General features: G+C 39.9%; 1 protein-coding gene across 6 annotated transcripts in view; it reads left to right on the top strand.

The window, feature by feature from the left end:
• Nucleotides 1-24,935, top strand: part of dnah9l (dynein, axonemal, heavy polypeptide 9 like) — a 427,363-nt gene that overhangs the window by 60,717 nt on the left and 341,711 nt on the right. For all 6 annotated transcript variants that reach the window (XR_006312134.1, XM_043693606.1, XM_043693607.1 and 3 more), the window contains exons 15-20: nucleotides 2,318-2,707; nucleotides 4,305-4,637; nucleotides 12,569-12,823; nucleotides 16,241-16,407; nucleotides 20,132-20,354; nucleotides 24,815-24,931. Coding sequence is in view for 5 of the 6 variants with exons in the window: in XM_043693606.1 (XP_043549541.1) it covers nucleotides 2,318-2,707; nucleotides 4,305-4,637; nucleotides 12,569-12,823; nucleotides 16,241-16,407; nucleotides 20,132-20,354; nucleotides 24,815-24,931 (1,485 nt within the window). In the remaining variant the exon portion in view is untranslated. The remainder of the gene's footprint in view (nucleotides 1-2,317; nucleotides 2,708-4,304; nucleotides 4,638-12,568; nucleotides 12,824-16,240; nucleotides 16,408-20,131; nucleotides 20,355-24,814; nucleotides 24,932-24,935) is intronic.

A 24,935-nucleotide genomic window follows, 5' to 3' on the forward strand; every position in this document is an offset into this window, starting at 1 on the left:
TTCAACCACAAGGGATGAACTCAGATTTCTCCAGTTTCCTCATTTCCCCTCCTCTCACCTTGTCTCAGTCAAATCCCTCAAACTCAGCACCGCCTTCCTAACCTGCAATCTTCTTCCTGACCTCTCCGCCCCCACCCCACTCCGGCCTATCACCCTCACCTTGACCTCCTTCCACCTATCGCATTTCCAACGCCCATACCCCAAGTCCCTCCTCCCTACCTTTTATCTTAGCCTGCTGGGCACACTTTTCTCATTCCTGAAGAAGGGCTTATGCCCGAGACGTCGATTCTCCTATTCCTTCGATGCTGCCTGACCTGCTGAGCTTTTCCAGCAACACGTTTTCAACAGAGAAAAGATTTACCTCATGCTGTAATGTTAAAATTTGAGAGGCAAAGAGCTACCACAAGGTCTCTATTTAAAGTAAAAATTAACAACTTTATCCTTTAATTCTTTATTCTCCAATAGAGAATATTAAAACCAACAACTATTTACAACTCCTTTCTCTTAGACCCATCTTCTGCCTCTATAATACTAGTCTGATTTGAAATAAATCCTGAGTAAGATTTACAAAAATAAATCATATTTCAAAACCAGTCAGCTTTGCTCATTCTCCTTTGTAGATGTTCCTCAGGTCAGCTTCAATGTTCTGCTGTGCAGACTCCCCATAGACACGTACCTTTCAGAGCGTTCTTTAGCTCGCAGTCTATGTTTGTTGGTCTTTGGCAGTTCTCCCACTAACTGTTCAAAATGTCCAGTTTTCTTCCCCAGAACATCAGATGGTTTCATTGGTTTTAATATTACCAAAATATTAAATTCAAATTTGATTGGATTTTGGTATCTTGGGGCATAATTTAAACTGGCTGAATTTGAATTTGTTTTTGTTTCCCAGCAACCCTGCTGCTGCTATTTGTTTTGACCAAGTGTTACATTTTTATCTTGTTCAGGATTTTCTGTGCTTTGTCAGTTCTTGCTTGCTTTTCAACTCTCTTAAAGGTACAGTACACCTCTACACCTTCATAACAATATTGTGCTGTGTCTACTGTTAAGGGAAGTGCAGACTACTCCCATCAGTAACTCCTTTCTCACTATCTTATTCAAATTGAGTCTACATCTTGATTTTTTGAGCCAAGAGTGTTTCTCACTGGTCACATCCATCACTGACAGAGCTATCCACCTTGTTCTTTTTTCTACCTATTCTTCTGAAATATCAAGACTGTTCAATGTACAGTTCCCAGTCTTGTCACCATTGTGCCCTATTGTGTCATATTCATTTATTTCTCAGTGTACCAATTGCATGAGTTTCTTGTTATGAATATTGCTTGCATTTAAATAAAAAGCCTTCTTTTAAACCATTTCCCCTTAACCTGAATGCATTGCTGGTGTACTCTAAATATACCCTGTGACTCTTCCTGTCACACTCTGCTCATCATTACCTGTTACTGCCTTGTATTATTGTCTGCATTTTATTTTAACTTGTCAGATTCTCCTTTATTAGAATCCTCACTCCCAGCCCCATTATGAAATTAATTTAATGCCACTTCTTCATCATCCTCTGAAGATATGAACCTCATCAAAAGGTTCAATGATTTGATCAAACACAATTTGCCTTAGTTGTTTTTCTTTTTGAAAGATTTGATTTATTAATATTTAAGCCATTTATCTTAATCTAATCATCATTTATTTTTTCTATCTAAAGTGGTTTTGGGTTGATTTTAGCTTCCTAACTTGCTGTGTAATTCCTTCAATGTGAGCAGCTCTTCCTCTAGCTGACATCATGGGCAATTGACTTGGAGATCCTTTTGACTTGACATCTGACTTAAACTGCAACTGGGGAAGAGAGAAACCACACAATATGCATTGCTAGATCTCTGGATAACTTTGTTCAAGGTCAACAGGAAGGATTGTTCCTTCCTGTTGTCTAAAAAATCTGGGCCAACCTATGGAAATAGTCCCTGCTTTTCTGTCATAACACACACAGTACACTGTTGCATGAAGGGTTCAAAGAGATTTTAGACTTTTATTTCTGCCATTAGGATGAAATGTTATGAAATAGTAATACAAAAACACAGATTTTGAATTTTGAAATGTGATGTTGCACAGAAATAGGAATCCTGTGTAAAAGGGCAAATCAGAAACACTAAATAATAACAGTAGGAAGCTGACGTAATTTGCACAGATATTAAATTCTACCAGCCAGATAGTTTAAATTTTCATTATTTAAACTATTATCATGGCAATATTTGCATTGTACAATAAAAATGTTTAAAATGAGATGAATTTTGATTTTTTGATTTTTGCAAGTCTGTTTCTTTGATAGTGTGTTGAAAACTGGAAACTGATAACTGACATCTACAATAAACTACATACCTCCATACTGGAAGTGGAATTTCCACTTGTTGAGCATGAATTAAAGAAAATTAATGAACAGTTGAGACCTGCCACAGAAACCTTAACATGGCAAACAGAGGATTCATGGGAATATATCCAACAGACTAGACAGCTGATGCAAGATCTGAACAGTAGAATGCAGAAAATCAAATGTAATGTAGAGACAATTCATTCAATTGTACAAGACTGGAGTCATGCATTGTTTTTTCTGCATAATAAATATGACTCTGCAACACTGTTCCTTGACAAGGAAGAGAAAATGATGAAATATTACAAATTCATTCAAGATGGAGGAGAATCAATTCACCAACTGGTTGAGGTCAGAGATTTTAGTCCATTTAATGTAAAAGTCAGGTTTCTGACATCATTGTTTGGAGAGAGCTTGGAGGCAGCAGTTTAAAGCGATGATGGCCTATTCTGGAATGAGGTCAAACTCAAAATTCTGGTTAATATCAGAATGTTTTGGGATTTGCAAAATGGTCTGGGTAGAGCCAGGACCTTGTCTCTTACAAATGATTGAAGGGTCATGCTATTTGTTATGATCCAGTAGTCTTTGGAAAATGCGGTCTGTTCAAAGTGGGGACCTTGGGTTCATTCATGAGTTTCATATAGGCATTGGTATTCCTACAGTTTCAAGTACAATAGGATTGGTCTTATCAACAATCTGATAGATAGGACCCAACTCATTTCCTCACTATGAAAGTTTGATGCCGAAGTAAGGCTCATCAAAGCCATCCTGCGAGATAAGCATTACTCTGTTGGATAATTTCTTGCCATACTTCATACAAATTCATGGTCCTAGAAATGCCTAGTCTGCCTCAAATTAAAAATGCTGGGAATCAAAGTGGTTCTGGCATCATCCGTGGAGAGAGCAAGCTTATGTTTTGAGTCTAGATGACTTACCTACTGCTGTTGTTGAGTTGTGGCCAGGGCAGGAAGTGACCATGAATTGGCCAATTTTAGGGTCTCAGTGGTGGAAAGGGCACCCCAAACCTCATTTGCCCAGGTAAAATTATAGTTAGGTAGGTGGAGAATGATGACCACCTTGGAAAATGAACAGGTCTCCTTGCTTGCAGAACTGCTAATATGGAATCATAAAATTCCACCCAAGGACTTGTCATGTACATGTGTAGGATGTACAAGCATATGAATTTAAAGTACATAATTTAATACATTTTATGAAAACGCCCTCTGGAATTTTGAATTTTGAATCAGGCCATTCTTCACTAAATCTGAACTTCCCAGCTTATACCTATTTGATTTTTTTTAAAACTGAGACTAAACTTGTAAATTAAATGATGCTTAAGTTACAAATATGCACCATTTTCCCCTCTGCAAATTGGTAGGACATTTGTTTTAAAACTACATACCATTCTACCCCAATTTGTATTTTAGATTAAAAAGTTAAAGTTTTGCTTCAAACTAAATTCACATTGTTATGATGCTAACAATGTTTAAATATTTGCAACCAATGTAACTTTAAAGAAATAAAAGCCAGGCTTAAAATATTTGTGGTGAACTGAGTTTTTGTAAATTAGAAAAAACTTGGGTGGACTTGTCTTTTCTCTGGCAAATTGTTATCTTAAATTACCTTCATTTTGAAACATTGAATTGTTTTTGTTTTGATTTCAGTCAAACAGTTTAACAGTAAAACAATAAGTAATCAGATTATCTGTTTTTGGTGAAAAACTTATTTGAATATTGCCACAGTATCTTCTGTATCATCTGCGAGGGCAGACAGGTATTCAGTTCACTTGTAACATGGTGTTACCAATACCACAGCACCCCTTAGTACAGCTTTGTTTTTATATATATTGTATCTTGATACCTAGAATAGAATTGCAATTGATGTATGCAGAGGTTAACCATTGCTTACGTTGTGAAAAAAATTGAATTTCTTTTTCCCATGTTTACAGGATAATCTTCACCTGTTCTATGCAGATGACCAAGCTGATGAATGGAAAGTGTATGCTGAGTACATTGATCACATAATTTTAGACGGGTTCTACATGACCATTAAATCCTTTCTTCAATATCTAAATGAATGTACAGAAACTTTGCCCAAATCACCACCTCAGTTTGAAGTGCAGCTGGTTCTTCATGGGTGTGAATTGTCGTTCAATCCTCCCTTGGATCTTGAAAAGAGGAACAATTTTTGTGATCTCATAGAAGAATCAATAAATGCTGTATACAAAATTGGTTCTAAAGTAAAAAGAATAGCAAAACATCTTGGAATTGACACCTATCAGGTATTTCACTAGATTATTTTAAGCCAAAGAAAGTAACTTGTACTTAGCCAGGTTCTTGGCTGTGTCAAGATGACTGTACATGTTTTACAGCTAAAGAAGTACTTTTGAAAGTTTGTCACTTGTAATATAGCATCAAGGTCCCACTTACAATAAGTAATCAGATTATCTGTTTTTGGTGAAAAACTTATTTGAATATTGCCACAGTATCTTCTGTATCATCTGCGAGGGCAGACAGGTACTCAGTTCACTTGTAACATGGTGTTACCAATACCATAGCACCCCTTAATACAGCTTTGAGGTAATCTTTAGATTATGTGCACAAATCTGTAGAATGCAGCTTGGACCCATTACAGTAATTACTGACTCAGAAGTGAGACTTGGCCGTAAAATACTTAATAGGTAAAGAAAATAGAAAGGGGAGAACATCGAGTTGCAGTATGAATGACTTAGGGAATCAACAACATTAGGTTATAAGTCCATAAAGCAAAGGAGCAGAAATTAGTCCATTCTGCCCATTTAATCTGCTCTGCCACTCAATCATGGCTAATAAGTTTCTCAACTCCATTCTCCCACTTTCTCCCTGTAACCCTTGATAATCAAGAACCTATTGATCTCCGTCTTAAATATACTCAGTGACCTGACCTGTACAGCTTTCTGTGGCAATGAATCCCATAGCTTGGCCACTTTCTGGCTGAAGAAGTCTCTCTTCATCTCTGTTCTAAAAGGTCTTCCCTTTACTCGAAGGCTGTGCCTTCTACTAATGGAAACGTCAGCTTCCACTCTGACCAGGCCATTCAGTATTCTGTAAGTTTCAATTTAATCCCTCCCATCCTTCTAAACTCCATTGCGTATAGACCCAGAATTCTCAAACGTTCCTCATATGTTCAGCTTTTCATTCCTGGGACCATTCTTGTGAATCTGCTCTAGACCTACTCCAGGGCCAGTACACCCTTTCTGGGATATGGGGCCCAAAGCTGAGCACAATGCTCCAAATGGGGTTTGACCAGAACCTAAAAGAGCCTCACAAGTACATCCATGCTTTTATATTCAAGTCCTTTCAAAATAAATGCCAACATTGCATTTGCCTTCCTAACTACCAAATCAACCTGTGAGTTTACCTTGAGAGAATCCCGGACTAGAACTCCCAAGTCTCCTTGCACTTTAGACTTCTGAATTTTCTTCCCATTTAGAAAATAGTCCATGCTTCTATTCTTCTTAACAAAGTGCATCACCTCACACTTGTACTCTATTTGTCACTTCTTTGCCCACTCTCCTAACCAGTCCAAGTCCTTCTGCAGCCTCCCTGCCTCCTCAATACTACCTGTCCCTCTACCTATTTTTGTATCATCTACAAACTTAGCCAGAATGCATTCCGTTCCTTCAATAGATTGTTAATGTATAAAGTGAAAAGTTATGGTTCCAACACCTGAGCATTCTGGAACACCATTGACACTGACTGCCATCCTGAGAAAGACCCTTTTATCCCAATTCTCTTGCTTTCTGCCAGACAGCCAATCTTCTATTCATGCCAGCCTGAATCTTACTTACCAGCCTCCTATGCAGCACCTTGTCAAAGACCTTCTTGACGTTCAGGCAGATAACATCCATTGGTTCTCCTTCATCTAACTTGCTTGTTACCTGTCCAATGAATTCTAGCAGATTTGTCAGGCACGACTTCCCCTTGATGGCACCATGCTGACTTTGCTCTGTTTTGCCAAACACTTTCAAGTATTCATAAATCTCACCCTTCACAATGGACTCTGAAATCTTACTCACGACTGAGGTTGGGCTAATGGGTCTGTAATTTTCTATCTTTTGCCTTTTTCCCTTTTTAAACAGGGGTGTCAGGTTAGCAATTTTCCAGTCCTCTCTGACTGTAGTCATTTCTGAAGGATCACCACTAATACCTCCACTATCTCTTCAGCCATCTCCTTTAAAACTTTGGAAGGTAGTCCATCTGATCCAGGGTATTTATCCACTTTCAAACCTTTCAGTTTTTCTAGCAACTTCTCCTTGTATTTGGCTAGCATACTCAGCTCTGCCCCCTCACTCTCTTGAATTTGTGAGATATTAGTTGTGTCTTCCACCGTGAAGACTGATGAGAAGTAATTATTCAGTTCCACTGCCATTTCCTTGTTCCCCAATACTATCTCTCCAGTGTCATTTTTCAGCAGTCCAATGTCCACTTTTGCTTCTCGTTGCCCTTTATATATCTAAAGAAACTCTTATAGTCTTCCTGTATATTACTGGCTAGCTTACCCTCATATTTAATCTTCTTCCTCTTTATTTCTTTTTTTTGTTGTTGCCCTCTGTTGGTCTTTATAAGCTTCCTAATCCTCTGATTTCCCATTGCCCTTTGCCACATGATATGCTTTCTCTTTATGCTATCCCTTAATTCCCCAGTCAGCTGTGATTGCCTCATCCTCCCTGTCCCATGCTTCATTTTCCTCGGGATGAATCTGTGCTGTGTCTCCTGAATTACTCCCAGAAACTCTAGCTATTGCTGTTCCACTGTCTTTCCTGCTATGCTCCTCTCCTAATCAATTCTACCCAGCTCCTTCTTCATGCCTCTGTAGTTGCCTTTATTCAGCTGTAATAATGTTAGCTCTGATTCTATCTTCTCCTTCTCAAATTGCAGAGTAAATTCAATCATATTATGATCACTGCCTCCAAAGGGTTCGTTCACCTTCAGCTCTCTTATTAAGTCTGCCTCGTTGCACCCACTAAATCCAGTATTGCCTGTTCCCTAATGGGCTCCACCACAAGCCGCTCCAAAAAGCCATCTTGCAGACATTCCTTGCAATCCATGACCAACCTGATTTTCCCAGTTCACCTATATGTTGAAATTCTGTTGCACTGCGTCAGAGAGGTTGGGGAGTAAACTGAAACTATGATCCCTTGTTGCAGTGAGTAATCCTGATCTTCAATCAGCAATCCATGTGGATACTTGCTTGATCTGAATTACCAACCAGAAAGCTTGGAATTTGGCCCTTGTTTATGCTGGATCAATAAGGCTGTGAGAAAGGTCTGCCAATAGGCCAATCAGATCACCTTTTAACCGTCTAAATTCTAGAGAAAACCCACCTCATTTGTGTGATCTCTCCTCAAACTTAATCCCTGAGCCCAGTTGTCATTCTTATACTCCCTCGAAGGCCAATATATCCTTCCTAAATTGTGGTGCTCAGATCTGCTCATATTACTCCAAGTGGAGTCGAACCAAAGTTTTGTATAACTGCAGCATAGCTTCTGCATTAGCTTTCTTGATTATTTTCTGCACCTGCTTGTGATATTTTACAAATCTATGCATTTGAACCTCCAAGTGTCTTTAGACAGCCAATATATTTAACTTTATACTATTATACTTTTTATACTAGAAGATTAGTAGACAGTGAGGTGGAAATGAAAGACTGTAAGGATCATGAAGTCAGCATTACCAAGGGGAAGAGTAGGCAGAGAGCAGATGAACGCCTAAGAACTGGCAGCCTGAAATGCATATACTTTAACGAAAGGCGTATAGTGGGTAAGGTAGATGAATTTAGGGCTTGGATTGGTGCCTGGAAGTATGACGTTATTGCGATCACAGAGACTTGATTGAAGGAAGGGCATGATTGGCAACTAAATGTTCCAGGATATAGATGCTTCAGACAGGGGAAGAGGAGTTGCATTGCTGGTCAGGGATGATATCACAGCTGTGCTAAAGGAGGACACTGTGGAAGGCTTGAGCAGTGAGGCGTTATGGATAGAGCTCAGAAATAAGAAGGTTGCAGTTACATTGTTGGGCCTGTATTACAGGCCTCCCAACAGTGAGCGTGAGGTAGAAAAACAAATAGGTAAACAGATTATGGAAAGATGTAGAGGCAACAGGATGGTGGTGATGGGAGATTTTAATTTTCCAAGGATTAACTGGGATACACATAGTGTCAGATGTCTAGATGGGGCAGAATTTGTAAGGCATGTCCAGGAAAGTCTTCTCGAGCAATATGGGCTTCCTTACAAATAGCTGTTGCCAATCCACATTTCCCAGATCCTGCCAAATTTTGATATAATTGGCCTTAGCCCAGTTTAGTACTCTTCCCTTAGGACCACTCTCATTTTTGTCCACGAGTATTCTCAAACTTACAGAATTGTGATCATTATTCCCAAAGAAATCCCCCAATGCAACTTCTACCACCTGGCTCATTCCCCAACACCAAGTCCAATATTGCCCCTTCCCTCATTGAACCATTGTGGGCGGCACGGTGGCACAATGGTTAGCACCGCTGCCTCACAGCGCCAGAGATCTGGGTTCATTTCCCGCCTCAGGCGACTGTCTGTGTGGAGTTTGCATATCCTCCCTGTGTCTGCGTGGGTTTCCTCCGGGTGCTCCGGTTTCCTCCCACAGTCCAAAGATGTGCAGGTCAGGTGAATTGGCCATGCTAAATTGCCTGTATTGTTAGGTAAGGGGTAAATGTAGGGGTATGGGTGGGTTACGCTTCGGCGGGTCGATGTGGACTTGTTGGGCCGAAGGGCCTGTTTCCCCAATGTAATGTAATTTAATCTAATCAATATGTCAATGGTTCAATGAGGGAAGGGGCAATATTGGACTTGGTGTTGGGGAATGAGCCAGGTGGTAGAAGTTGCATTGGGGGATTTCTTTGGGAATAGTGACCACAATTCTGTTAGTTTGAGAATACTCGTGGACAAAAATGAGAGTGGTCCTAAGGGAAGAGTTCTAAACTGGGCTAAGGCCAATTATATCAAAATTTGGCAGGATCTGGGAAATGTGGATTGGGAACAGCTATTTGAAAGGAAGCCCATATTTGATATGTGGGAGGCTTTCAAAGATAGGGGTGAAGATAGAGCAGATACGCATGTCCCTTTAAAAGCAAGGTATAGGAAAGACAAGATTCGTGAACCATGGATGACAGGAGAAATCATGCAATTAGCCAAGAGAAAAAGGGAAGCGTACGTAAGGTCCAGGCAGCTAAGAACAGAATGGCCCTTGAAGGAATATCGGGAGGGTAGGACCAATCTTAAACGAGAAATCAAGCGGGCTAAAAGGGGTCATGAAATAACTTTAGCGAGCATTATTAAGGAGAATCCCAATGCCTTTTATTTATATATAGGAATCAAGAAGGTGACTAGAGAAAGGGTTGGTCCACTAAAGGATAAGGAAGGAAGGTTGTGTGTCGAACCTGAGAAAATGGGTGAGATTCTTACTTTGCATCAGTGTTCACTGAGGGGAGGGACATGATGAATGTTGAAATTAGAGATAGAAGTTTGTTTACTCTGGATCATGTTGACGGAAGGAGAGAAGATGTGTTGGGTAGGCTCAAGGATATTAAGTGGACAGATCCCCAGGACTGGAAGGGACCTATCCCAGATTGCTGAGGGAGGTGAGAGAGGAAATAGCTGGGGCTCTGACAGATATCTGTAGCATCCTTAAACTAGGTGAAATGCCAGAGGGCTGGAAGGTTGCTCTTGTTGTCCCCCTGTACAAGAAGGGTAGTAGGGATATTCCACGTAACTATAGACCAGTGAGCCAGACGTCAGTGGTGGGAAAGGTACTGGAGAAGGTACTGAGGGATAAAATCTATTTATATTTGGAAAAGAATGGGCTTATCAGTGATAAGCAGCTTGCTTTTGTGTGGTGGAGATTGTGCCTTACCAACTTTTGTTTTTAGATTAGATTACATTACAGTGTGGAAACAGGCCCTTCGGCCCAACAAGTCCATACCGACCCGCTGAAGCGCAACCCACCCATACCCCTACATTTACTCCTTACCTAACACCATGGGCAATTTAGCATGGCCAATTCACCTGACCTGCACATCTTTGGACTGTGGGAGGAAACCGGAGCACCCGGAGGAAACCCACACAGACACGGGGAGAACGTGCAAACTCCACACAGTCAGTCGCCTGAGGCGGGAATTGAACCCGGGTCTCAGGCGCTGTGAGGCAGCAGTGCTAACCACTGTGCCACCGTGCCGTCCACTTAATAGAGTTCTTTGAGAAAGTGACCATGTTGATAGATGAAGGAAGGGCTGTAAATGTCATATACGTGGATTTTAGTAGGGCATTTGATAAGGTTCCCTATGGTAAACTAATGGAGAAAGTGAAGTCACATGGGGTGCAGGGTGTTCTAGCTAGGTTGATAAAGAACTGGTTGAGCAACAGGAGACAGAGAATAGTAATTGAAGGGAGTTTCGTGAAGTGAAGAAAGGTGACCAGTGATGTCCCACAGGGATCAGTGCTGGGGCCACTGTTGTTTGTAATATACATAAATGATCTGGAAGATGGCATTGTTGGTCTGATCAGTAAGTTTGCAGATGACACGAAGATTGGTGGAGTAGCAGAGGGCAGAGGGGAGGGTCAAAGAATACAGGAAAATATAGATAGACTGGAGAGTTGGGTGGAGAAGTGGCAGATGGAGTTCAATCCAGGGAAATGTGAAGTGATGCATTTTGGGAAGTCTAATTCTAGAGCGAACTATACTGTAAATGGAAGAGCCTTGGGAAAAGTTGAAGAGCAGAGAGATCTGGGAGTTCAGGTTCATTGTACCCTGAAGGTGGCTGCACAGGTGAATAGAGTGGTCAAGAAGGCATATGGTATGCTTGCCTTCATCAGAAGGGGTATTGGGTATAAGAGCTGGAAGGTCCCGCTAAAATTGAACAAGACTTTGGTTCGGCCGCATTTAGAATATTGTGTACAGTTCTGGTCGCCACATTACCAAAAGAATGCAGATGCTTTGGAGAGGGTGCAGAGAAGGTTTATGAGGATGTTGTCTGGTACGGAAGGTGCTAGCTGTGAAGAGAGGTTGAGTAGGTTAGGATTGTTTTCATTAGAAAAAAGGAGATTGAGGGGGGACCTGATTGAGGTCTACAAAATCATGAAGTGTATAGGCAGGGTGGATCGAGATAAGCTTTTTCAGGGTGAGGGATTCAATAACAAGAGGTCACGTGTTCAAGGTGAGAGGTGAAAAGTTTAAGGGGCACACATGCGGAAAGTACTTTACACAGAGGGTGGTAGGTGCCTGGAACGCATTGTCAGCAGAGGTAGTAGAGGCAGGCACGGTAGATTTATTTAAGGTGTGTCTGGACAGATGAATGAGTAGGTGGGGAGCAGAGGGATACAGGTGCTTAGGAATTGGTCGATAGGTTTAGACAGTGGATTTGGATCAGCTCCGGCTTGAAGGGCTGATGGGCCTGTTCCTGGGTGGTAATTTTTTTTTGTTCTTTGTTCTATTTGGAAATACCCTGATCTGTTCTTTTTTGGTCCAAAATGAATAACCTCTCACTTGCTTACAATGAACTCCATCTGCCACAGTTTTGCCCATTCATGTGGTCCATTAGTATCCCTTTGTAATTTTATACTGCCATATAGGAGAAAGTAAGGACTGCAGATGCTGGAGATCAGAGCTGAAAATGTGTTGCTGGAAAAGCGCAGCAGGTCAGGCAGCATCCAAGGAGCAGGAGAATCGACGTTTCGGGCATGAGCCCGAAGAAGGGCTCATGCCCGAAATGTCGATTCTCCTGCTCCTTGGATGCTGCCTGACCTGCTGCGCTTATACTACCATATACTTTACCTATAACGCCACCGAACTTTGTATCATCAGCAACTTTGAATGTATGACTCTTTATGTTATTACTCCAGTCATTAATCAATAATGTGAATAATTGAGGCTCTAAACCAGATCCTTATGGGACACCACTGATCACATCCTGGCAATTTGAGTACTTAACCATTCTCCATACTTACTGTCACCTGCCATTCAACCAATTTCCATGAACTGTTTGTTTCTGGGTTAGCTTGAGTAATTTATTATGTTGACTTAACATTAAATGCATCTTATTAAACTTTGAATAATGAATTTTGAAAAGCAAACAAAATACTCATTTGTTCTAAACTAATTAACAGCATAAGATTGGACATATTTTAATTTCTACATACAGCAAGAAATAGATACAATGAGTGATTTGGCTGTGATGCATCAAGAGATCATGAACAAAGTGAGAAGAGCTGTTGACAAAGCAATAAAATATCAAGCTTCTTTTGACAAGTACAGCTATCTGTGGATGAATGACCGAAAAGAATTCATGAGGCAGTTTCTCCTCTATGGTCGTTCACTGTCTTCAGAGGAGCTTGAAATTCAAGCAGACTGTGGACTTCCAAAGTGCCCACCTCAACTGGAGCAATTTAGAGAGCAGGTAAGATAAGGTATCTTAAGTATTTTCTTGATGAAAGACTTTTGCCCGAAACATCGATTCTCCTGCTCCTCGGATGCTGCCTGACCTGTGTGCTTTTCCTGCACCACACTCTCGACTCTGATATCCAGCATCGGCAATCCTCATTTCCTCCTATCTTAAGTATTTGCTAATTACAGAGGAAACATCAATTGTCTCCTTTCTTGCCATAGTAAGTTGTGAAAAGAACAAAAGGAGGTTACAAAAATAGGTAGCTTAATATTTGGACAAGGATCTGGCAAGTGGAGAATAATGTGGGAAAATATGGAATTGTCCATTTTGGCAGGAAGAAAAATAAAAAAGCATGTTACTCAGATAGACAGTGCAGGGCTCTTGGGTACAAATGAATGGTATCTTATTGCATGAATCACAGTAGTAAGCAGGTACAGCAAGTAAATGAGCAAAGCTAATAAATTATTATAAATTATTGTGAGGGGAATTAAATACAGATGTAATAGTGCTTTGTTTCAGTAACACACAGAATTGATGAGATCATAACTGGAGTATTGTGTACAGTATTGGTCATCTTAAGAAAGGATGTAAATGCGTGAAAACAATTCTGAGAAGGTTACCGGACTAATATCTGAAATGTGCAGGTTGAGGAGGAAAGGTTAGACAGACTTGGCTTGTAACGGCTGGAGTTTAGAAGTGTAAGAGGTGATTTGTTTGAAGCTGAAGATCTTGAGGGGTCTTCACAGATTAGATGTCTTCTCTTCAGAAGAATCTTGAACTAGTGGTTACTGTTTAAAAATAAGAGGTTTTAAAACTGAGATGAGGCGAAGTATTTCCAGAGAAGGGTGTAAGTTTTTGAAATTTATTTCTAGAAAGCTGATGTAAGCAGAGTCTTTGAATGTTTTTAAAGCAAAGAGGGATTATTTCGTAGTAAGCAAGGAGGTGAAACGTTAATGAGGGATAGTTGGGTCTGTGGGTTTATGGTTATAATTAGATCAGCTATGATCTTCGTAAGTGATGGAACAGGCTTCAGGGGTTGAATATCCTACTTGTGCTCCTAGTTAGCATTAGATTTTTTGTCACGTGTACTCAAGCACAAGGATGCAGGAGTATAAGGCATGTGCCCGAAACGTCGAATCTTCTGTTCCCTAGATGCTGCCTGACCTGCTGTGCTGTTCCAGCAATAAAGTTTCAGCTTTGATCTCCAGCGTCTGCAGACCTCACTTTCTCCTGCAGGAGTATAGTGAAAAGTGTACAAAGTTGCCATTCCTGGCATTAGTCATTGTGGGCCCAACTGTATTGGGTATTTTGGGACCTTACCATTTATCTTGATGAGTAAAAGCATAAATTGGCTGCATTGGCATTCTATACCATGGAGAGGTAAGACACAGTTGACTACATAGTTCTCCCTGTTGATACATTAATGTCTGCAGCTGAATCAGAGGTATGGGAGAAATAATTTGGAAATTTTGAAATTCAAGGATGGTATTTTGCAAGACATAAAGTAAAGTGGATAAATAGCTTTCTATGTGAAGAGAAAACTTGAACTTTAAAATTACGTTCAAGAATCTTTAACAATACTTACACAAAAGATATAACATGACTGGCTCCCATGATAGCTGATGTTATTGACAGTTCTCTCTCCTTGGGTTCTGCTCCTGTCCTTTGAATATGTTGTTAAACTTGTCTCCTCAAGAAAACAATGCTTGTCCACTCCGTAGTGGCAAACTACTGTGCCATCTCCAGCCTTTCTCTCTTTTGCAAGGTCACCTCTTGCCTTCCAAATTAAGGTGCATCTTTGCTGGAATCCCTTCTAACAGGCCACAATACTGAAGTGACTATTCTGAAGTGAACATGAAGGTTTGTGAGGATTTATAGATTGAGAGGCTGAGCCTGTACATTCTTGATGAAGTGATACCTTTGTCACTTTCATCCCCAACATGAGTGGGCAGTGGAAATGAAAAAATGGATGTGGCTATACCCAAAGTGGGTGGAATAAGTGCTCTTTACTCTTTGAGCAAATAAGTTCTATTTGTGAACGATGTCTTCAAGGGCACTTGCATTAATCAGATGTTCGCACATTACAGATAAATGCATTTGTTATCATGGAATTCTGGATAAAGACCTCATGCATTGCCCTGACTATATCAACTACAAATCCTGGCCATGAGCAATCTTGACCATGTGATTGAACATTACAAATTAATCCTAATAATGGCTGTGGAGCAAAGGTAATGCCAGCTGAACTATAAAGTTTCACCCAAGTTCCACAATTCACAAACACAACCAAGGTCTTACAGGCTGCGTAGGCTCCAGGTGTTGTTTACCTCAAACCTTGGAGAATGAAATATCCAAATCATTTTCTTGAATTCACTGCTGTCATTCTTTGGTGCTGTGGGTTTACAGGGAAAAGTTTTCATTCATACTGCTGCACAATGCACATATTATACAGTAGAGAAGTGAATCAGGTCAACAAAGTGAAAGGTCCATATTGAAGCATTCCAATGCCCATCTTGTCGGAAGCCTCTATGTTCCAATGTATTGAGGCACCTTCATTATTACATTGGTGTCATCTCTGATTCCCTGGGCCTTTTAGATTCGAAACAATTCCCAGCGATCTTCTTCTGACCCACTTCAGTGATAATGTGGCCAAACATAGCCCTGTTGTTCAGATGAGAAGTTAAACTGAGGTACTGTGAACCTTCACTGGTGGATGTACTACTTAAGAGAAGGGGAGGGGGGTGGAGATATCCCCTGTGTGCTCACCAAATGTTACCTCTCAATCAGCTACATTGATTTCCTACAGACTGGCAGCACAGTTGGGCTGAATGTATGACATGCCAGAAAATTTGTCATATATACTTCACATGAAGCGACACTTGACCACCATGGCAGGTTGCAACTCTACCCTAAATTTTACATTCAATTAGAAGAGTTACCAGTGTTATACCTCTGCAGTATATTGTTGTGCAATTACTAATTGAGCATCAATGATTCTGATTGGGAATTCGAGTGACTAGCCTGAGAAAAGCTCAGGCTTGATCTTTGTACAAGTAGTATATCCACAATACTTGGGATCTTGAATATAGACTTCATTAATTTGTGAATATTCTTGAATTTTGTCTACATATATGGCAATATATTTTCATTTATTTAACTAAATATTGGGTCACTTTTTTTAAAACAGTGTTACTGCCAAAGTGCTTAAAGAAAAGTGAAACAGACATAAATGTGGCCCACTTTTTTTGAAGATATCATAACATTAATCATTCTAGTCTCAGACAGTACATTTAATGAAGTAACTAAATTGGTATCTGAATCAGCTGAAGTCTTTTGACTCATACCTCAGTAAACATGTAATATATTTATATTGGTAAGCAATAAAGTTGTAACAGTGTAATTTTTAAAATTCCATTTTTCTTTTTCTAGATCAATATTTATGAAACACTATATATCCAAATTAGTGCCTTTGAAGATGTCCACACTTTTGGATGGTTTCAAGTCAGCATTAAACCACTCAAATTATCCTTGTTAAATATAATAAAAAGATGGAGCTGGATATTTAAGGAACACCTTCTAAACCATGTGATCACTAGGTAAGGAAATACTATTGCACTAGTTTCAGTTATTTTTTCCTCACCGATTCTGTACCAGAAGGCAATGTATCCTTAAGACACCAGGACAATCACCTGATGAAGGAGTGTCGCTCCGAAAGCTAGTGTGCTTCCAATTAAACCTGTTGGACTATAACCTGGTGTTGTGTGATTTTTAACTTTATCCTTAAGACAGATGTCATCATGCCATGTGATATTCTGGCATAAAGGTACTCAACTTTCCTTCAGTCATGCCTTTGGAGCTGTGCAAGGAGGCTTGAGAACAAATTTGGAAGGTTATCTGTAAGAGTAATAGGGTGATTATGGTAGGAGATTTTAACATAGGCTAGGTATGCCATAGTGTAAAAGGTTTAGATGGAGAGGAATTTGTTAAGTGTGTACAAGAAAATTTTCTGATTCAATATGTGGGTATACCTACTAGAGAAGGTGCAAAACTTGACCTACCTTCACAAACCTTGCACTTGACCTACCCTTAGGAAATAAGGTAGGGCAGGTGACTGAGGTGTCAGTGGGGGAGCACTTTGAGGCCAGCAACCATAATTCTATTAATTTTAAAATAGTGATGGAAAAAGATAGACCAGATCTAAAAGGTGAAGTCCTAAATTGGAGAAAAGCCAATTTTGATGGTATTAGGCAAGAACTTTCAAAAGCTGACTGGGGGCAGATGTGTGCAAGTGAAGGGACGGCTGGAAAATGGGAAGCCTTCAGAAATGAGATATTGAGAATCCAGAGCCAGTATGTTTCTATTAGGGTGAAAGGAAAGGCTGGTAGGTATAGGGAATGCTGGAGGACTAAAGAAATTGAGGGTTTGGTTAAGAAAAGGAAGGAAGCATTTGTCAGGTGTAGACAGGATAGAACGAGTGAATCCTTAGAGTATAAAGGCAGTACGAGTGTGCTTAAGAGGGAAATCAGAAGGGCAAAAAGGGGACATGAGATGAGCTTTGGCAAATAAAATTAAGGAGAATCTAAAGGGTTTTTATAAATACATTAAGGACAAAAGGGTAACTAGACAGAGAATAGGGCCCCTCATAGATCAGCAAGGCGGCATTTGTGTGGAGCTGCAGGAGATGGGGGAGATACTAAATGAATATTTTGCATCAGATTTACTGTGGAAAAGGACATGGAAGATATAGAATGTAGGGAAATAGATGGTGACATCTTGAAAAATGTCCAGATTACAGAGGAGAAAGTGCTGGATGTCTTGAAATGCTTAAAAGGCGATAAATCCTCAGGACCTGATCAGGTGTACCCTAGAACTGTGGGAAGCTAGGGAAGTGATTGCTGGGCCTCTTGTTGAGATATTTGTATCATCGATCATCACAGGTGAGGTGCCTGAAAACTGGAGGTTGGCTAATGTGGTGCCACTGTTTAAGGAAAAATGGTAAGGACAAACCAGGGAACTATAGACCAGTAAGCTTGATGTCAGTGGTGGGCAAGTTGTTGGAGGGAATCCTGAGGGACAGGATGTACATAACTTTCGAAAGGCAAGAATTGATTAGAGATAGTCAACATGGCTTTGTGCATGGGAAATCATGTCTCATAAACTTGATAAATTTTTTTGAAGAAGGAACAAAGAGGATTGATGAGGGCTGAGCAGTAGACGTGATCTATATGGACTTCTGTAAAGCGTTTGACAAGGTTCACCATAGGAGACTGGTTAACAAGGTTAGATCTCATGGAATACAGAGAGAACTAGCCATTTGGATACAAAACTGGCTCAAAGGTAGAAGACAGAGGGTGATGGTGGAGGGTTGTTTTTCAGACTGGAGGCCTGTGACCAGTGGAGTGCCAAAGGATCGATGCTGGGTCCACTACTTTTTGTCATTTATATAAACGACTTGGATGTGAGCAAAAGAGGTATAGTTACTAAGTTTGCTGATGACACTAACATTGGAGGTGTAGTGGACAGCAAAGAAGGTTACCTCAGATTACAACTGGATCTTGAGCAGATGGGCCAATGGACTGAGAAGTGGCAGATCGAGTGTAATTTAGATAAATGCGAGGTGCTGCATTTTGGGAAAGCAAATCTTAGCAGGACTTGTACACTTAATGGTAAGCTCCTAGGGAGTCTTGCTGAACAAAGATCTTGGAGTGCAGGTAGATAGGATAGTGAAGAAGGCGTTTGGTATGCTTTCTTTTATTGATCAGAGTATTGCGTACTGGAGTTGGGAGGTCATGTTGCGGCTGTACAGGACATTGGTTAGGCTGTACAGGACATTGGTTGGAATATTGCATGCAATTCTGGTCTCCTTCCTATCGGAAAGATGTTGTGAAACTTGGAAAGGTTCAGAAAAGACTTACAAGAATATTGCCAAGATTGGAGGATTTGAGCTATAGGGAGAGGTTGAATAGGCTGGCTGTTTTCCTTGGAGTGTCGGAGGCTGAGGGATGACCTTATAGAATTTATAAAATCATGAGTGGCATGAATAGGATAAATAGACAAAGTCTCTTCCCTGGTGTGGGGGGAGTCCAGAACTAGAGGGCATAGGTTTAGGGTGAGGGGGGAAAGATATAAAAGAGACCTAAGGGGCACCTTTTCATGCAGAGGGTGGTACGTGTATGGAATGAGCTGCCAGAGGAAGTGGTGGAGGCCAGTACAATTGCAATATTTAAAAGGTATCTGGATGAGTATATGAATAGGAAGGGTTTGGAGGGATATGACCCAGGTGCTAGCAGGTGGGACTAGATTGTGTTTGGATAGCTGGTCAGCATGGACAAGTTGGACTGAAGGGTCTGTTTCCGTGCTGTACGTCTCTATGACTCTATGATTCTAAGTGCATAAACATGAGCATGGACTGGTAAAGTTGAATGGATTTTTTCTGTGTATCCTATGTAAATCAATGTCTACCTTTTCTGCAACTCTGTTTAAATCTCTGTCACACCGAAGGTTAAATCTCAAGTAGCGTCCACTGTGATTTATAATTTTGTGTTGTACCACCTCTTAATAGCTTTGAACATGGTTAACCTCACTACTTTCCTACTGTGTTGTCTAGCCCATTGGATTGCCCTTGCTTGGCTCCTCTCTTACCTGTTTGATTGTCATCACAGTGCCTCTTGTGAGAACTTCACTGCACATCTGGCATGGTTACCTCCACTGATCGCCGTGGAGATAATTGTGACCTCCTCAAATATTTTCTTCTATGTTTATATTGATGTCATCAGCTCTATCTTTCCCTTACAGCAGATCAATTTGTTGCCACTATGTTTCATGGCATTCAGTCTTGGGTGAAACACAACTTTTGTCAGCTAAATATGATGAGTCTGTAACTATTATATTTGCTCTGTGCCACAGACTCCTTTATTATATCTTTGCAAATGATTCCGTTCTCAGCTTAGGTCACTGACTCATACAGTCATTCAGAACAGAAACAGATCTTTGGCTCACTCTGTCCATGCTGACCAGGTATCCCAAATTAAACTAGTCCCATTTGCCTATGTTTGGTCCATGTCCCTCCAAAGCGTTTTCTGTCCATGTATCTGTACAAACATCCTTTAGATGTGGTAATTATACCCACCTCTGCAGCTTCCTCTGGTAGCTCATTCCATATACGCACCACCCTCTGTTGGAGAAGACAGGAAGCGTTTTGGTCTGTGGCAATTTTGCACTTGGACTGTGGAGATATTTTCTCTTGAGCCAGCTAATAACTTTAATGTTAATACTAATGAAGTTCATTTTTGTAGATTTTCCGCTACTTTGTCTTTTCAGTGTCAATCAATTGCTGTCATTTATTACTATAACTGAGGAGGGAATTGCGAAAAAGGTCCAGGATGGTGATTACGTTGGCCTGGTTCAAATCATGGCACATCTAATGGCAGTCCGAGACAGGAAATCAGCTGCAAATGATACTTTTGAATCTCTGAAAGAAACAGCAGAATTACTAAAAACCTGTGGACAGCAGCTTTCCGAACACATTTATGCTGGGCTTGCGGTAAATACCTTCTGTCGAAGCAATAATCTTTGGTGTCTGTTGAATTTCTTTTGGGATTATACTTGTATTTATCTTTTTTTTAAGTTTGGTCTGTTGAAATGTTAGCCCATGAAACTTGCAACCTTCTATATTACTATTTTCTAACTAGTCAATATCTAGTCTATATTATAATTAGAGAGCAGAATCCATGCTTTTTGTTAAATGTTTTCTCTTATTCTGATCTATTTTGTATACATCTAACTCATGCTCTGATAATATTGCATTCAGCACACAGAAAAGCTTAAACCTTGCTGCTACTGTTTTTGTAATTGTTCTTCCATTCTGTTATTTTCTCCTTTTTTCATATAGAGATAGAGTTGAAAAAATTGCAAAGGGACATTATAAATCTCTTTGACTGAAAACAAAAAATGTTGGAAATCACAGTGGGTCAGGCAGCATCCGTGGAGAAAAAAGCAAGCTCACGTTTGGAATCTAGATGACTCTTCATCAGAGCATAAATCTTTGGTTCTGCATGAGTGAATGCTAATAGATGTGGTACTCTCAGAAAACACAATGTGTAAAATCCTGCTTTTAGGTGCCCCTTCTTAACACCTGTTAAAGTCAATATGTTATCTGAAAGTCTTATAAACTCATTTTTCTGTCACGTGTTCTTGTATTTTGAGTGAAAATGCCAAGTTATGAATTCTCTGAGGTGAAGATGATTTCCAACAGCTATTTGGTCAACACAGTGATCAGAAATTTTCCATTTTACAATGGAAGCAGCAATGTATATCAGTGAAGTGAATGAATGTACTGGATGGATTTTTATTTGAGTTTCTTCAAATAATAGCATGGATTTCTTGAGACCACATGGCCATTAAGTTATTTTTGGTTTGAGAATCAGATGTCAGTGCAGGGGAATTGGAACAGTTATTATTTGTATTAAATTTTCTGTTTACTCAGCATTGCACAAACAATTTATTGTGACTCAGTCTTCAAGAACATTTTGGTTTATGACATCAAGATTTAGATTCTGCACATTCATCATCCTTTGGCCTTTCCCCAAATTCTTATTTGCTAGCAATTGATACAGGCACATGGACAATATTGTGTAGTGATTTAATATCTTCTAGGGACTTGGCTTATTCTGGCCAAGCTTCTTTCATTTATAGTGACTGTTCTCTATTGGCTGTAAATAAGGATTGAGCTTTGGTTTCAAACCCAGTTCTCAAATGTGAAAGAAATGTGTGTCAGTCAATATATAAACCCACTTTCTATTGGATATTCATTCATCAATAGTGATTAAGGACAGAGATTGAGAATTAAAATTGAGGGGTAGAACTTTAAACATGAGAAATTGCAGAAAGAAAATGAAAGTTACTATTTTGATGGAATGACAAGAACAAGACGCTACATTTAAAGGACATAAGAATGAGTAGGAGTTTGTAATTCAGCCCCATTGCGTCTGCTCTGTCATTCAATATGATCATGGCTGATCTCATCTTGGCCTCAACTCCACTTTTCTGCCTATCCTCCAGAAACCTTCAGTCAATTTCTACATAAAAATCTGTCTGTCTCCTCCTTAATTTTACTCAGTGTCCTGGCAATCACCACGTTCTGGGGTAGTGAATTCCATAGATTCATGACTCTTTGAGAGAAGAGTCCAATTTAAATCTATTACCTCTTATCCTGAAACATTGACTACTTGTTCTAGACTGCTCCACATGAGGAAACATCATCTCTCCATCAACTTGTCAATCCCATTTAGTATTTTATGCCTCAAATAGATCTACTCTCATTCTTCTAGTCTCCAGAGAGCATAGGCCTGAACTGCTCAATTTCTCTTCATAGGGCAATTCTTCATTTCTGGAATTAATTGAGTGAACCTTCTCTGAACTGTCTCCAGTACAACTACATTCCTCCTCAAGGGGACCAAAACAGCAGTACTCGGGGTGTGGTTTCATTAGTTTCAGCTACACTTCTGCACCTTTATACTCTATTCTTTTAGCAATAAGTATTCCATTTGCCTTCCTTATCATCTGCCGTATTAGCACATTAGTTCTCTGCAATTCATGCATGAGGGCACTTAGTCCCTCTAGCCTGGTTCATTGTCATGCATCAAATCCAATATGGCCTCCCCTCTAGGCAGCCTGTGAACAAATTGAGTCAGGAATCCTTCCTGGACATATCTGACAAAAACTGCTCCGTCCAGACTATTTGAACTAATGAGATTCCAATCAATATTAGAGAAGTTAAAGTCACCCATGACAACACATCCATGTTAAACTTCATCTGCCAAATTCTGGACCATTTACTTAACTTATCCATATCCCATTTTTTAGGATTTGTCAGTTTCTTCCTTATAACTTACTTCCCCACCTATTTTATTGTCATCTAAAAATTTGGCTATAGTACTTTCTATCCCTGCATCCAAGTCAGAGTCATACAGCATGAGGAGACCCTTTGATCCAACCAGTCCACACTGACTATGTTCCCAAACTAAACTAGTCCTACCTGCCTGCATTTGGCCCATATCCCTCCAAACCTTTCCTATTCATGAACTTATCCAAATCTTTTCAATGTTGTAACTATACCTGCATCCACCACTTCCTCTGGTGGTTCATTCCACACACTAGCCACACTGCATGTAAATAGGTTGCTCCTCATGTCCTTTCTAAATATTTTTTTCTCTCTCCTTAAATATATGCTCCATACTTTAGAATACCCCCACCTTAGGGAAAAGAACTTTACTATTCATCTTAGCTGTGCCCCTCATGACTTTATAAACCTCTGTAAGATCACCTTCAACCTCTTGCGCTTCAGTGAAATAAATCCCAACCCACCAGTCTATTTTTATATCTCAAACCCTCCATTCCTGATAATATCCTAGTAAATCTTTTCTGAACTCTCTCCAATTTAATAATGTCCTTCCTATAGCAGGACAACCAGAGCTGCACACAGTACTCCAAAAGAGACCTCACCAACATCCTGTACAACCGCAACATGATATCTCAACTCTTGCCTTCACTGCTCATACCACTGAGCGTAGGTGTGCTAAACACTGCGTTAACCACCCTGTCTACCTGTCATGTAAATTTCAAAGAATTATGTAGCTGAACCCCTCAGTCTCTCTTTTCTGCAACACTACCGAGGGCCCTACCATTAATTGTATAAGTCCTGCCTTTGTTTGTTTTAGAAAAATGCAATATGCAATTTTCATTTATCCAAATTAAACTCCATTTGCCACTCTTCAGTCCATTGGCCCATTTGATCAAGATCTCTTTGTAATCTTAGATAATCTTCTTCATTGTCCACTTCAGGGCGTTCTTGTATAATGCGACAGTTACATTCCTCTGCAACCTCGCTCTATAGAAAATTACTCTGTGGCAAACCACTGTAGGAAATCGCGCTACAGAAAATTGTTCTACCCATTCAGTAGAAAGTTTGCGTTATCCAAACAGTGTCCACAGTTCATCAGTCGTGTTATAGCCAATTCGCATTGACAAGACACACATTATACCAGAAAGACCTGTGTATCACCAGTTTTGGTGTCATTGAAAACTTACTAACCATGGCTCCTATGTTGTCCTCCAAATCATTCAGAGAAATGACAAAAAAACAGCAGACCCAGTACCAATCCTTGTGGAACGCAGCTGGTCACAGGCCTGCAGTTTGAAAAATAACCATCCACCACCACCTCCGTCTCCTACCATAAAGCCAATTTTTGTATCCAATTGACAAACTCTGTCTGAATGTCATGTGATTGAACTTTATGAATTAGTCTACCATGCAGAACCATAACAAAAGTTTTACACAAGTCCAAGTAAACTACATCTACTGCACTGCCCTCTCTTTGGATTATCTTTAACCTAAAACACAAATAATTGGTGAATCTACCTGGTTCACTAATGTCCTTTAGGAAAAGCAATAGGCCGACCTTACCTGGTTTGGCCCACATGTGACTTTAGACTCTTAATTCTGGGTAATTAGGGATGCACAATAAATGCTGACCTTCCCAATGATCTCTATCTTCTGTGACTCAACTTACTTTTGAAATGGCTGTGGCAGCCATTTGGCTTAAAGGAATCTAGAGATGATCGACAAATGCTGACATTGTCAGCTATACCCGCATCCCATACAAAAATAAATAAAATCTAATATTCTGGTTAGGTTAGAGATTAAAATATACAGGCATCAAAAACATTAGCAAACTAATAAAATGAAATCAAGTAGATTTCATTTCTCTTTTCCAGTTGCACCTGTGATTATGCTTGAAAAGTCTTTTTATAAAGTACTCATACAGTTTTGTATAACTTTGGGATTATTTGAACATTATCGATGTAAATTCATATCAAAAAGGAGAAGCTTGCTTCAGGTCTAATCCATCTAACTGCAGTGTGTAAATAAAATATTTATGTAAATGTAATTTTGAATGCTTGACTACTACATTATGAATATTTTCTTCATTTAAAATATTTTAGGAGCTGCCAGAAAAGTGGAAGAACCTTACAAAGATTGCTTTAATTGTAAAGCATGAAGTGGCACCTTTGCAGTCCAATGAAGTATCTGTTATCAGAAGAAAATGTGTACAGTTTGAGGTGA

The sequence above is a fragment of the Chiloscyllium plagiosum genome, chromosome 7 (genome assembly GCF_004010195.1).
Source record: "Chiloscyllium plagiosum isolate BGI_BamShark_2017 chromosome 7, ASM401019v2, whole genome shotgun sequence".
Classification (NCBI taxonomy): Eukaryota; Metazoa; Chordata; class Chondrichthyes; order Orectolobiformes; family Hemiscylliidae; genus Chiloscyllium; species Chiloscyllium plagiosum.